This window comes from Apodemus sylvaticus, chromosome 9, assembly GCF_947179515.1.
Source record: "Apodemus sylvaticus chromosome 9, mApoSyl1.1, whole genome shotgun sequence".
NCBI classification, from domain to species: Eukaryota; Metazoa; Chordata; class Mammalia; order Rodentia; family Muridae; genus Apodemus; species Apodemus sylvaticus.
Window position 1 is genome coordinate 112,537,134 of NC_067480.1, and position 14,511 is coordinate 112,551,644.

At 49.4% G+C, this 14,511-nt stretch overlaps 1 protein-coding gene across 1 annotated transcript; it reads left to right on the forward strand.

The window, feature by feature from the left end:
• Window positions 1-9,059: 9,059 nt before the first annotated feature.
• On the forward strand, window positions 9,060-10,552 carry Pou3f3 (POU class 3 homeobox 3). The gene is given in 3 exon segments (XM_052193586.1): window positions 9,060-9,187; window positions 9,189-9,615; window positions 9,617-10,552. Coding segments are annotated over 3 exon segments (1,491 nt in total).
• Window positions 10,553-14,511: the final 3,959 nt, after the last annotated feature.

Consider the following 14,511-nt stretch of genomic DNA (forward strand, 5'->3'; position numbering starts at 1 on the left):
GGTCACATCATGCTAACACCTAGACTTCTATCAAGTAGTTTAGTGGCTTGAAATTATATTCTTGCAAACTGTGGAATATTAGAAGCATTAACTCTCTGTGAATACACTCGCCACTGTATTTTTTTTTTTAAGTGGATAGCAACAACTACATTTTCTTGAAAACCGCCAGTAAAGCAGGGCTGTCCCAGGCAGGCACTGAGTTGGGTAAGACCCCAGGGACTGAGCAGGACTGGGAGTGAAGGCTTCAGCAGCACAAGAGAGAAGAAGCCCCAGAAACTCTGTTTGGCAGAGATGTGAAAAGAGCAGCTACCCTCAGCACTATATACACCAGGCTCCTCAGACAGCAGCTAAGGTCAAATGTCAAAACAAAACAACAACAGCAACAAAAAGGCACCAAAGTACAAGAATTGCTTTCTTTTCCATCCCAGCACTGTTGGTTGGGCCACAGAGAAGATGCTATAAAACTTAGAGGCAATGCTTGGTGGTGGAGGACCTCCAGCAAAGCGTAACAACCCCAACCTTTAGGACCTATGCAAGAATACAAACTCCAGACATCTCTGGTAAAGCTCAGCTTATATTTCTGGGCTTTTGTTTTTTATAACACACACACACACACACACACACACACACACACACACACACACACACCAAATTTACCTTGAAGTATTTTTCTAGCTAGGACACATCCACTTTTGTTGCTAATGAATCATATTTTCACCATGGCCTCTAGCCTATCAGCTGGGCTGTGTTACCTAGTCCTAGGTGTTGAAATTTGAAAGAGACGATGGATGATGTCGGAGAGCACAGGAGGGGTGCTGAAGGGCACCCAGGAATAATCCATTAGTCGCAGCTTCTCCAGCAATTGGGAGAGAGCATTACCAGACGTGACAGGTTCAGGCACACAGCTAGAGTGAGCAAACAGTGGGAAATAGCTTGCTTCAAAAGCACACACAGTATCACCAACTAACTTACTGTGCTTTCTCAGTTTATTTTCCACAATTAGAAATGCCCTGTCGTCTCAGAAGGAAGGGACTTACTTTAAAGAATCATAGTTTCTTTGAATTCATCATTACCCCTTTAAACCATTCTGAAGAAACCTCAGTGCTTGCTCTCTTTCTTCAGATCATATAAACCAGTTATTAAAGAGATACAAAGCAGGAGCGTGGGTGCATACCCCAAAACCTTAGCAATACCAAGAGAGGACTTGTCCACTGTCCACCTGATAAAGCCTCTTTTCTAACCAAAAGACAGTGTCGCAGAGCTGTCCCCATTTGTAAAGCCATACAGTACAGACAGGGTAGGTTGAACATCTATTTTAATGTGTAAATGCTAAGAGAAACTGCTTTGTGCTGTGCTTTTTTTGGACTGCCTTATCATTGTCAAATGGAAGCAAATGAGGAAGTGCACATTTCCCGATGGGCACATCTGGCTCAGGTCATTTTCTACATTCCCTCATTTGGCAAAAGCAATTTCACTATCCTCAACAATTAAGTCTGTAGCTTTTGCCCAGAACTTTGAGTCTTAATTTATACCCATCTTAATTATTCCCACCCCCAAGTCATTACAGAATTCTAACATAGTCCCTCTAAAGTAGCAGCTCACCTCAAATTAACTTGTTGCTTTACCCCCAAATTCATATATTCTGTTTCTTTTACTGAAAGTGGACCACCACGAGGGTTCCCTCCACTTCCCCATTCTTTTGAGTATATTTTTGAGAGAGAGAGAGAGAGAGAGAGAGAGAGAGAGAGAGAGAGAGAATCATCTGCTTAAACAACCACAGCTCCAAGGAACTATAACACAGGAGGCTGTGCTGCATGAAGAACAGGGAGGCCTTCACCAATGTTTTTCGATATGAATGAATTAATGAATTAAAAAAATGTTGCTCACTACTAATATATTCTGAATGCCTTGAATAATCTTGGGTGGGCAAAGCAAGCCACGCTTGGGACTTGTCCCATTCTGTGACTTCTCCTAGAAATCTTTTGTCTGCAATGAAGAGCTGAGAAAGAAAGCAGTGTTTTTGTTCAAATTATAATTTTCCCAATTCTCCACTTAATTTTATTAGCACAAACCTGTCAGTGCATTTTCTGATTCCAAACATGTAAGGTCCAGGGTGAAATCCTACAGTTTACATGTATCTGAGTGAGTCTCTCTTGCTTTACATGATTCCTATAATCGGTCAAACCTAGATGAACTCGAGTTTCAATCCAACCCTGACCTGCTAAAATTAGTTTCAAAAAAAAAAACTTGAGGCTGAAGCTTAGTTGGCTTGGAGCAGTGTTGAGCAGAAGCCAGTGCCAGCAGCCCCCACCGGAGGGACAGCAGAGCTGTGGAAAGGTCAGGCTTCCTGACTCACTCTTTCACAGGTGCCTCAGCTGCACTGTGGAAGCAGCTTCACACCCTAGTCATTCAATCCTTGTCTTTCTTAGTAACTCTCTAAATCTCCTTGGGAAAATTGTTAAAGACAAACTGACTAAATCCTCAAAACCAACGAGGGTTTGCTCTTCACTGGTTTAGGTAGCCTCTTAGTTTGCTAGAGAACTTTTTCGTTCTTTGTTACAATTTTCACTGGCAGCGCACATACACAAAAGGAAAAAAATCTTGAAGGCAGAAACTTTATGCTTCACTAAAATTCCTCTTTATCTGTCCTTAAAAAGGTTCAGGTCCACCGTTACCTCTACCCTCTGTCTGGCATGCATTTTCTTTTCTCTACAAAGCCTTTCAAGGCTAACTGTTAAAGCCTTTGAAAACAGTAAGAATGAAAGTAGCCACTAGGTATCAAATGGACTAAAAGGTCCCAAGCACCTGCTATATCTTCAAGAACCTAAGTTATACCAATTGTGAGATTATGTCCTGCTGAAAGGACCATCATCTTTACATATACTACCTCAGAATTCATCTTGCTTTCTAGTTCAGTTCCAAAAAATAAATAAATAAATAAATAAATAAATAATAGCCATCATCAGCCTGATAGTTTAAGTAACCTATACTGTAACTATAACAGGAATTATTTAACTGTTCTGAGTCTCTCCCTCTCCCTCCCCCTCTCCTCCTTCCCCCTCCTCCCTCTTTCTTCTTTCCAGCCTATTTTATAAAGAGCCCTAGCCACACTCTCCAGAGAGAAATGGGGAAATAAGTTTCAACATTCTCTGGCTTCCTGGGTAATTTAAAGTCATGGGTAGTGTGGGAGAGATCGCTGCCCTGGTATTTTAAAATCCTGTGTTGTCCAATCATTGCCTTTCTTCCCTTGAACATGCACAGGAAAGGTAAGGATGTTTGTTCTTCTGGCAAGTTTGGAAAGACAGATTTGCTTTTGAACTGGCTACATTTTCCTCAGCTCCGGCTAAGTCGAGTCAGTGCGCCCCCTGCCGACTACTCAATAGTGTACTGCTAACCAAAGTTTATTTTGTTCAGTAAACCGTGTCATATAAAATTAACAACAACCAATAAAATTAGCTTATATGTTTCAACTGTAAAAGTCCAAAGCAAAATAAAGCTAGTTTTAGTGGTCCTAGAAATCTCTAGTTTGGCGTCTCCTCTTTGGCTGAATCAAGGCCTTTTATCTAAAGCCCAGTGCACAAACATATAGCTTAATGTGACTAGTGTTCTTCCTTTTAGTTCTTTCTCTATGGCAACCAATATGCTCCGCTCAGAAATGTTCCCCATCAAGGAAACAAATGATCTTCAGGGAGCAGCTCTATATGGCTCTATCTGGTCCAGTGCAGCACTCGGAGTTAACCCCAGTCAGAGGCAAGGCTGTAAACAAGGGGAGGAAACCTGGGGTTTCTGAGCCCCTCCCCAACTGACACCTCTTCCTCCCTCATTACAAACCACTGCATTGATTTAGCATCAACTGTTTCCAAATAAATTACCAATTCAAAATTGCAAGGTGTTCTTTATACAAAAAAAAGTGTATAATTTCAGACATTTGACACCTCTTCTCCCAACGTGGCTTTCTTCAAAAGAATAAATCCAAGAAGCTTTTAAAAATCATCCCCAGACTAATTTCACAAAAAGTAAGATAATCACACTGGCCTGGACTTAGCATAGCTATTTTTTTCAGCCATATTTATTTAACACGCTTGGATTTTATAAAAACTGGGGATAGTGATAAGGTGGGATAGATCTGACTGTCAAAAATAGAAAACATGGAAAATCTGGTACTCTATGCTGAAGCCCCATCGTCCTTGGGGAGCGGAGAGCCGGGATGTCCTGGTTAGTTTTGATTGATCACCGTTTTTCTGATGGGTTTTCACTACTGAGCCAGGAGCTGCAAACACAGCCTGCTCCCCAGTTGCAGCTTTACCAGGGGGGCACTGACGTCCTGCCTCCCCTCCCTCACTGCTCCCTCACCTCCAGCCTTCTGCCCTCAGGCTGCCAGCCCCCTCCCCTCTTCCATGCATCCTAAAGCTCCCTGTCCTAATCTGAGCACACTCACAGTTCAGTCACCCCCACCATGGCAGGCCAGGTTTCTCCCTCTTCAGCCCTGATTCTCTGGGGAAATTTCCAAATAAGAAATATTTGTATACTACATGCTTAGTAAGCAACTCCTTTCTAGGGTTTACCCCTCCCATGATCAACAATTAAAACAATTAATAGATCTCTCTCTCTCTCTCTCTCTCTCTCTCTCTCTCTCTCTCTCTCTCAGGACCATTGGAATCAGTCCACCTTTTAATGTATTATTTTAGCAAAGTCAGATCTACTTTACTCACGCCCTTCCTTCCACAGACACTCTTCCCCTTCCCCACTCCTCCCGAGAAATGAAAATAAAGCTTCCAAACCTTCAAGAACATAAATAAATACACCAGAAAGGAAGGAAAAGGAGGAAGCAGAGGAAGAAAAAGCAAACAAACAAAACAACAACAAAAAACACTTACCCAGCAAATTCCCAAGGTTAGACTTTTAAATAATAGGTGGTGGTTGGTTTTTTAGTTTTTTAGGTTTTTTTTTTTTTTGGTTTGTTTTTTTTTTTTTTTTAAATAAGGTGCCTGGAGGGGTAGAAGAGAAGCCATATTCTCGGCTCTCCAGAGCCGAGGCATCCTTAGCCTTCCCTTTACACTGACTCCTCTAAGCCCGATTCTCTCTCGTCTATTATTTTCACCAAAATATATGAAAATGTATGCAAATGAAAATCAGCACTAACTGTTCTCCCCTTGTTATATACTTTGGATTTTTTTTCCAGACAAAACAATCACACTCCGCAGAGGGAGGGGGCGGATTGGGTGGGGCGGGAGTGGGGGAAGCTGGGGAGAGATTTGAGAACGAAGAACGTTGGGGGTGTGGGGGGAGAAGGGGACAGACCTGGGAACAGAAGTGCGATTCTGTTCTTGAGGAGCACAGCGTTTGGGGGGCTTCCCGAACGTGCACACCCTCCTTGCACAGAGAGAAAGTGGATCTGTTTGCAGAGGCGCTATCCCGTTTCATCAGGCCACCTGAGACGGCTTTTGAAAGCGTGTACTGTGAAACTCATAGCAGTAATTTAGACAAAATCCTCACTGTATATTAATGAAAGGCGGCCCCATGGCTCTGTTCCTATCCTCCCCATTCAGTGTAAACAAAACCACGAGACTCTTTCGGTTTTTGAGCCGGATCCAAGCAAAATCGGCAGGAAAGGAAAACACGGGATGCTGGCATCGACTATTCAAACGTCTGCACCTGGAGATCTCAGATTTATTCAATGAAATCTGTGTTCCATCTTTTATATATACATATACGCATATATAAATATAAAAAGGAACCTTTTAGAAGGAGGGGGGAATCCGTTCTGTTTGGGGCTTTGGTTACTGCTGTCTTTTAGATCTGTTTCTACGATGGTATCTTTTGACCCCGGCAAACAGGAGCTGGACCCGATCCTACATAAATGTTCCGCGTCTACAGTTAATCTCGAGATCACGCAGGGTCTGCGAGGCTGCTGCAGAGCTGGAGAGCTCCCTCTATAACTGAGTTCACCTAAGTGAGCTCGCTAGAGAAACGATGCTTCGGGGAGAAGGCAGGCCAGAGTTCTTTATATTCGGAGCACACCGGCGCTGGGTTGCGTTCCCGGCTGCTGCTTGGGCTGGGGACTGCAGACTGAAGGCCGGTGCCCTGCACCCAAGGGTGCGGGGAGCAAGCACACGCACACTCATTAAGAGTCGTGTATTTATTGAATGTCCGAATTGGGTTAGTTCATTGGAAATCCCCAAGGAGGATTTAATTTGCCCTTGTTTTCGTTGCCACTTTCTCTTTTTTCTTGGTTCGCTGAGGTTCCTCTCTGCGGCGTTTCCGCTTGGCCGCGTCCTCCCCCCCCCCCCACCACCACACACACACCCCACCCCACCCCACCCCCTCTTCTCCCGCCTACCGGGCGCACTCCTCCTCCCGGCCCCTTAACTCTTTCAGCTGGGTTGCTGCTGAGAAAGCACTTGTCGCCAGCGGTCACAGCCACCTCGCAAACCTGAGACCCAAAGAAAGAGGAAAATAATGGGTCCCCATGCCCAAGAATAGCAAGCGAGTAAAAACCCCAACGCACACACACATACACACACACACACACACACACACACACGAGTCAGTGGTGAAGGGGGCAGGGGAGGGGGGAAGTTAGCGACCCTCGGCCCTCTAGGCGAGCTGAGGCAGACACAGCTTTCTAAAGGCTTTGGGATCGAATACACTTACGATGAATCTAGGGGGGACGGTCGGGCTGGTTGCCTTTCAAATACCTCGCGTGGCTTCGTTGACCGGCACCCTCCAAACTAGCAAGGGCACGCACGATACTTGCAAGAATCCCAGAGGAGGGTGGGTGGGAGGGAGGAAAAGAGGGAGAAGGAGAGAGGGAGAGGGGTGGGGGGAGAGCAAGCAGCCGCAGCAAGCGGTCCGTCTCGCACGCGCAGGCCCCGCGCTTGTACAGGGCTGCAGGTTTCCCAGATGATGGCAACCGAGAACTTAAACAAAGAGGGTCGCCGCCGGCGCGCCGCGGCTGTACAAAGTTGCAGTGGCGGATTTCCAAGAAGCTTGGCCACAGGGGCTCTGAGCGAGGCAAGCCTTCCTTTCCCACCTCCTGCAGGATGGAGATGGGGGCCCGCGCGTGAAAGGAAGAGGAAACTTTGAAACCAGTGGGGACACATCTGTCTATAGGTATTAGCCTGAACCGTACATCCGTGGCGCGCGCTTTACAAATCTCTCGCGTGGGGTGGGGGTGCGACACAACGCAGTCTAGGTAGAATGGGTAGACTGCTATTTTTCATGATTTTCCCCCCTCTTCGTTTTCCTTCTGGTCCCCCTTCTCCCCGCCCCCTCCTTTTCTCTTCCATTTCTCTCCCATCCACCCCCAACCCCCACCCCCACCCCCAGACAAATCGCGAACACAGGGAGCTGCCAAGGGAACGCAGACGTTTGGGCCGGACACTAAGAGTTAAGATGTGGCGGAGGGGTGGAGCGGAGGGGGGGGGGGGGAGAAGACGAAGGGGCGGAGGGGGAGGGGCGTGGAGGGGAAAGTGGCGCGGAGGAGGGAGGCTGGGCGGGGGAACCACAGATTTCCAGCTCCTACGACGCTCTGCCTAAATTAAAAAGCAACCAATCGGAACGGCCGGAAGGGGGGCCAGGCGTCCTAAGCCAGTCATTCCAGGCCTGCCAATCACCCAGCGGGTATCCAATCAGCAGGGGCCCTGGTGTTCGACTTCCTTGTATTTGGGAAAGTGTGGTGGTGGGTGCGCGCTAGCGGCGGAGGGTAAACATTCGACAGTCCCTGCTCTGAGAGGGAGGGACGGAGAGCGAACTGTCAGATCCTAGCGGGAGCGGGCGCTCGAGAGAGGGAGAGAGGGAGAGAAAGTGAGACAGAGAGAAAGAGAGAGAACCCGGGCGCAGAGCTAGCTCAGGCTGCAACTCTGCCCCGGCTCGCCTGCTCCCGCGCCCGCCGTCGGGTACAGCGTACCCACAGGAGTTGGTTGTGTATCAAGGATCCCCTGTATGCACACACACATCTCCACCTCCACCAATGCACTCTTCTTCCTCCTCCTTCTCCAGACAACTGCCGGGGGAAAAATAAAACATCAACCCCAACCTTCAGCAACAAGGTAACAGAACAATTCGACATTTTTTTTCCTGTTCAATTTTTTGCCTTGTTATATGTGTTTCCTAATTTCTACCCAAAAGGAAAGATGTCGCACCAGACTGTGAGTGTTGCGAGAAAAATGAAAAGGGACTCTTGTTTCAGAGGCATCCAAGAGCTCCGGCAATAACAACTTGAGAGAAATGCACCATCGCAAGAAGTTTTCCTAGGACAAAACTAAACTTGAAAGGAGAGAACCAGAGTGGGAGAACGGGAGCCAGCCTCCCCACTCCGCAGACGCGAGCTGCCTGCACCACCACGCCTGTAAGGACCTGAAAAGTTTTACTGTAGTAAGGGGAAACAGTAAGATGTGTTGCTGAAGATCAGGGAAGACAGCGGATCAACAAGGAGCGGCCGGAGTGCTGGCCACCCACAATTTGGCCAAGGAAGAAAGGAACCGCTTCGTCCTTTGTTGTCTCCCGTGAACCCTCGGCTTAGCAGGTGGACAGAGCCCTGTGCCTGGGCAGAGTCCGCACCCGCCCGAGGACAGGAGGAGCAGCGGAGCCCCTGCTCCCCGAGAGAGCGCCCGAAGTACGGGTCCCCGCCCCAGTAGGCGAGCCTCGCTGAAGCCTGCCGATTGCTCCCGGCCAGGGGGGAGACCACGACCCCCCCAGAAGGGGCTGGCCACGGAGCTCGCCCGGAGAAGCGATCCCCCCTCCCCAGGGCGCTGCTCCTGCTGCGGCGGCTGCTCCTGCTGACCGAGGCCAGCCGGCGACCCCCGCGCCCTGCCAAGCGGCCTTGCAGCTGCAGCCCCGGGCCGCGGCGGCGGCGGCGGCGGCGGCGGGGGCGGAGGCGGCGGAGGAGGAGGCGGCGGAGAAGGCGGCGGGGCCGGCGGGGACCGGAGGCGGGGGAGGAGGAGCGGGGGGAGGAGGCGGGAGGCGGGGGGGGCGCGGCGGCGGCGGCGGCGGCGGCCGCGGCTGCTGCTGCGGCGGCGGCGGTGGTGGCGGCGGTGGGGTGGCGGGAGCGGAGCGGCATGGCCACGGCGGCTTCTAACCCCTACCTGCCGGGGAACAGCCTGCTCACGGCCGGCTCCATTGTGCACTCGGACGCGGCCGGGGCGGGCGGCGGCGGAGGGGGCGGTGGCGGCGGCGGCGGCGGGGCGGGGGGGCGGCGGCGGCGGCATGCAGCCGGGGAGCGCCGCCGTGACCTCGGGCGCCTACCGGGGGGACCCGTCCTCGGTCAAGATGGTCCAGAGCGACTTCATGCAGGGGGCCATGGCCGCCAGCAACGGCGGCCATATGCTGAGCCACGCGCACCAGTGGGTCACCGCCCTGCCTCACGCTGCCGCCGCTGCCGCCGCCGCTGCTGCCGCCGCTGTTGAAGCCAGCTCACCGTGGTCGGGCAGCGCGGTGGGCATGGCCGGCAGCCCCCAGCAGCCGCCACAACCGCCGCCGCCGCCGCAGGGCCCCGACGTGAAGGGGGGCGCTGGACGCGAAGACCTGCACGCCGGCACCGCGCTGCACCACCGCGGACCGCCGCACCTCGGGCCCCCGCCGCCGCCCCCTCACCAGGGACACCCTGGGGGCTGGGGGGGCCGCCGCCGCCGCCGCCGCTGCCGCCGCCGCCGCCGCTGCTGCCGCTCACCTCCCGTCCATGGCGGGTGGCCAGCAGCCTCCGCCGCAGAGTCTGCTGTACTCGCAGCCCGGAGGCTTCACCGTGAACGGCATGCTGAGCGCGCCCCCGGGGCCTGGCGGCGGCGGCGCTGGAGCGGGCGGCGGAGCCCAGAGCCTGGTTCACCCCGGGCTAGTGCGCGGGGACACTCCCGAGCTGGCTGAGCACCATCACCACCATCACCACCACGCGCACCCGCACCCGCCGCACCCGCACCACGCGCAGGGACCCCCGCATCACGGCGGCGGCGGCGCGGGGCCAGGACTCAACAGCCACGACCCGCACTCGGACGAGGACACGCCGACGTCTGACGACCTGGAGCAGTTCGCGAAGCAGTTCAAGCAGCGGCGCATCAAGCTGGGCTTCACCCAGGCGGACGTGGGCCTGGCTCTGGGCACACTCTATGGCAACGTGTTCTCGCAGACCACTATCTGCCGCTTCGAGGCCCTGCAGCTCAGTTTCAAGAACATGTGCAAGCTCAAGCCGCTACTGAACAAGTGGCTGGAGGAGGCTGACTCGAGCACCGGCAGCCCCACCAGCATTGACAAGATCGCAGCGCAGGGCCGCAAGCGCAAGAAGCGGACCTCCATCGAGGTTAGCGTCAAAGGCGCGCTGGAGAGCCACTTCCTCAAGTGCCCTAAACCCTCTGCGCAGGAGATCACCAACTTGGCCGACAGTCTGCAGCTGGAAAAGGAGGTCGTGCGGGTCTGGTTCTGCAACCGACGCCAAAAGGAAAAACGTATGACGCCCCCTGGCATTCAGCAGCAGACGCCGGAGGATGTCTACTCGCAGGTGGGTACGGTGAGCGCCGACACACCGCCACCGCACCACGGGCTGCAGACCAGCGTGCAGTGAATGCCGGGGCGCAGCGCGAAGAGGGCCGCCGCCGCCACCTCCGCAGCCGCTGTCAGCGCCGCCACGGTCGCCGCCGCCGAGAACCACTGCTGCTGCCGCTGCCGCTGCCGCTGCCGCCGCCGCCGCCGCCGCTGCCGCCGCGCAGACCCAGCACCTGGCGAGTGCCAGGGCGTCTAGGCCTCCTCCCCTCCGCCCAAAGACAGAGGTGCCAGGGCCCCAGGAGGGGGGAGAACAGCTGGAGACCGATGAGACTCTTTCTGAAGTCCAAGGAAGGAGGGACCAAAAAAAATTTTTTAAGCATAATAAATACCAAGACTGTTTTATATGCATATATAACAAACAAAACCGGAAGAGGAAAAGGGGGCAACAGGGACATCTCGTTATACTGTGGTGGTGTTTTGTTTCTGCTTTGAAAGAAGGCTGAAGATGCCTAACGCACCCCAGACTGCACACTTGAGGTACTGTCCACATTGAGGTGTCCTGCTTGGCGTCGGTGGAGAGCACCTGCCTCTGAGATAAGAGAGAGACTCCCTCCCCTTTCTTCCACTTCTTCCAAAAGGGCTGCCTAAAAGATCCATGGAAACTTTCTTTATTGGGAGCGACCTGAAAAGAAAGACGCGCCAGGTTTCCCGCAGGTGTGACTCTGCTCCTGAACAGTGTTTTTCTTGGCCATATCCAAGTCTTTGGAGAAACAAATAAATCAACTAAGAAATGGGAAGAAAGGAGAAACAGAGTCTGGGCGGAAAGATTCACAGCTTCTGAAGTTCACAGACTGAACGAGAAAGCCAAAAGAAAGCATCCTCGTTGTAAACTTGGAAATAAAAGCATCGCGAAAGAGCCAAGGCTGGGTGAGGCTGAAGGGTAGGTCTGTCCAGCCGCAATCCGCTAGCGGAGAGGACTCGACAGCCAGCAGGACCAGTGACCAGTCTTTGAGACCGCCCAGAAGGGCCAGGCCTCTACCACCGAACCCGGGCTTTGCCAACTGCCGCTCCGGGTGGACCATGCCTAAAGATTCCGCCGCTAATATTTTTTTTATTAACATTTTTTATTTTTTATTTCTGGACGGACTCCGATAAAAGGGTGTGGAAGGACAGCACCAACCGCGCACTTCCCTTGGCTTCTGCCCTCGATCCGTTGCCAACTTTGATTGAATGGGTGCCGCGGATATGATTATGTAATACTGCCATTTACAAGCAGTGTTTTTGGTAGGTTTTAATAAACAGACTTTTCAAATGACGGCAATATAGAATCGTTAGATCCGTTGTTGATCTAAAAATATTTGCTTTATATTTTCATTAAATGACTTCTTTTAATATTTTATTCAAAATACTTATGAACTGCTGCAAAACGGTAATTTATTTTTCCCCAGATCTTGTATTACGTGTTTTTTTCAGACGAGCACAAATCAAAACGAAATGAAAATATGGACAGTTGTTAGGTAATAAGGGTATCTTTTGATGTGATCATTTGATTGTAATTTAATTTGAGTAGTGATTCCGTAAGAGCTGATTGAGAAAATAAATTTGTTAGAATGAAATGGTCTGTGTCTGATGCATACACACTGTGTGGGAAGAAAAGAGTTCTTTAGAAAATATTTTTTTAATAATGTAGATCCTTAAGTCATAGCATTAAGAGAGTGGAGCTTCCCCACGAAAAGGTATATTTGAAACCTCCAGAATGGGCTAGGATTGCTAAAATATCTGTGCTTTAGTAATAGTGGTTATTCACGACTTGTTGGTCCATAATTTTCACAATATTTTCCTTACCCTCAGTTTCAATGGGTGTCTATAGTGTTTTTGCTGAGTGATCTATAAATGTTAGCAATTTCTTTCAAAGTACCTGTGTTTTGCCACATCAACAGTGAAAATATGCCCACCAGCCAGTCGTGGTAGATACAGTTCCTCTTATTAAATACAGTTCCTCTTACAGTCAGCCTCTCTTCTTGATTTCCTTGCCTTCCAATATATCCCTGAGTTTTTTTCTCTTTCTTCCTTTCTTTTCTTTTTTTCCCTTCTTTTCTTTCTTCTTTGTGGATCAATAGTTGTGAAGGATAGCTTATAAATTCATGAAGTATTTTGATATCAATTACTCCCCATCGATACCCATGTGTGATTAAATTTCAGTTATTAAGCCTGTATTTGCTTTTCTTTTTTGTATTACTTTCATGAAAGAGGATGTACTGAGCACTGCTTTGCTCTGCTCTGAGACTGTTTCCAGCTCAGACTCGGGCCGCCTCTGCCGTCTGACCTTTCTGAGGCATAATAACTCTCCATCTACTTTACCAGTGCTGAGTCTTTAGTTATTTAGGTCACTTTTTAGATAAGACCCTGCAGGACAGTCACATTTATCAAGTTAATGCATCATATTTACAAGATGGAAATACAACACCTCAGGTTGTGAGTGCTAAAGAGGAGAAAGGCTCTGATTGGTTGAGTCCTTGTATTGTATGTAATGTTTTTTTAAGAACTTAGGTGGAAAAACAGTGATTTTATACTGGCGTTTTCCCCATTCTCAGCTACATTCACCTTTTGCCTAATTTTGTTACCTTGATGGCTTCCTCCCACCCCCAATATAGATTCAAGGGTTAAAAAAATTCTCAGAAACTGTGAGGGCAAGAAATACTTGTTTCTCCCAGACAGGCCCAATAGCACAAATAGAGCCCAGCCAGATGGCCTTGTATTTAGATTGTATTATTTTAGACACCAAATTGTAGTAAAAACTCACCATCATTCTGGTTTATGAAATCTGAGAAAAGGCCTTATTTATTAAACAGAGAGACGTGAAGGTGAAGATAGGAGACCACATTTTATTTCCCTCTTTGCTCTTGTTTTTTGTTTCTCCTGTTGCTGTTACCACACTGCCTGGAGTTGGGGTAGGGTGAGAGTCATCATCTTTTTTGTTTGTTTGTTTTTGTTGGTTTTGTTGTTGTTGTTTGAGGGACTCTGAGGGTAAGCCAAGAAGGTCTCCATGGAAGCTAGATTGGGCCAGGTTATTTGTAAACAATACACTGGCTTGTGAGAGGAATCTCGGTGGGTTTTTTGTTTTTGTTTTGTTTTTGTTGTTTGTTTAAGGGTGAGGTTTTTTATTTTTTGGGTTTTTGTTTGTTTGTTTGTTTGATGTTTTGTTTTGTTTTCCTGCTGGAATAGTGGTGCCTGATTAGGTAGGGAATGGGTCTATTTTAAATGTCAGGAAGTATCTGCTTACTTGATTTAGCTCATGACAAAAGAGTTAATGTTAGATTTTTACACTGTCTTTTATTAAAAAGTAACCTTTGCTGGTTATTTTGAAGACGTCCTGATTTATGGGTAGGAGGGTAAGCTTTGAGTGAAGAAGCAACTAGAGCAGTTTTGCTTGTCACTGTGTGTTTTGTAAGGTAAGCGGATGCGTGCACTTTTTGTTTTAAAGTCAATCCTTTGAATGTATTTACAACATGAAATTCATGGTTGAAACACAGCAGAGAAGATACGAGAGGTTTTGTGCTGAGGCTCGTATTGTTACACATGTAAATAATGAACATATTATTGTATACCACCAGGTCTTTTTTAAAATGAATTTGGTCATTGTGTTCTTATGCAGCACAAGTATGTTTTGCTTCGTAAACTGCCCATTTGTTTCCTCCATTTCAGCCTGCCCACTCCTCCCCTTCCAACCCAAAGGAAAGGGACAAAGTTCTGGTCCATCAGCTTGGCTACTTTCAAACTAGGCCCATTTATAGTTTAGAGTGTGGCTCTAGAGCCACTGTTCAAGCCTTGATCACCACATCTACCCAATCACCGTCTCCTGACAAGTCTGTACAATAAGTTATTGAAGGTGTATTTAAATATTAGTCACTTTGCTGTTCTTGCTCTGCTGTTTCCTCCTCAGCATCAGCCAAGAGTTATCACTCCCCCCCCCCAATAGAACTCTCCATTATTGATCTTAGCGATTCCCTCTGCTTCCTCCTGGCCTCCAGTGTTTGC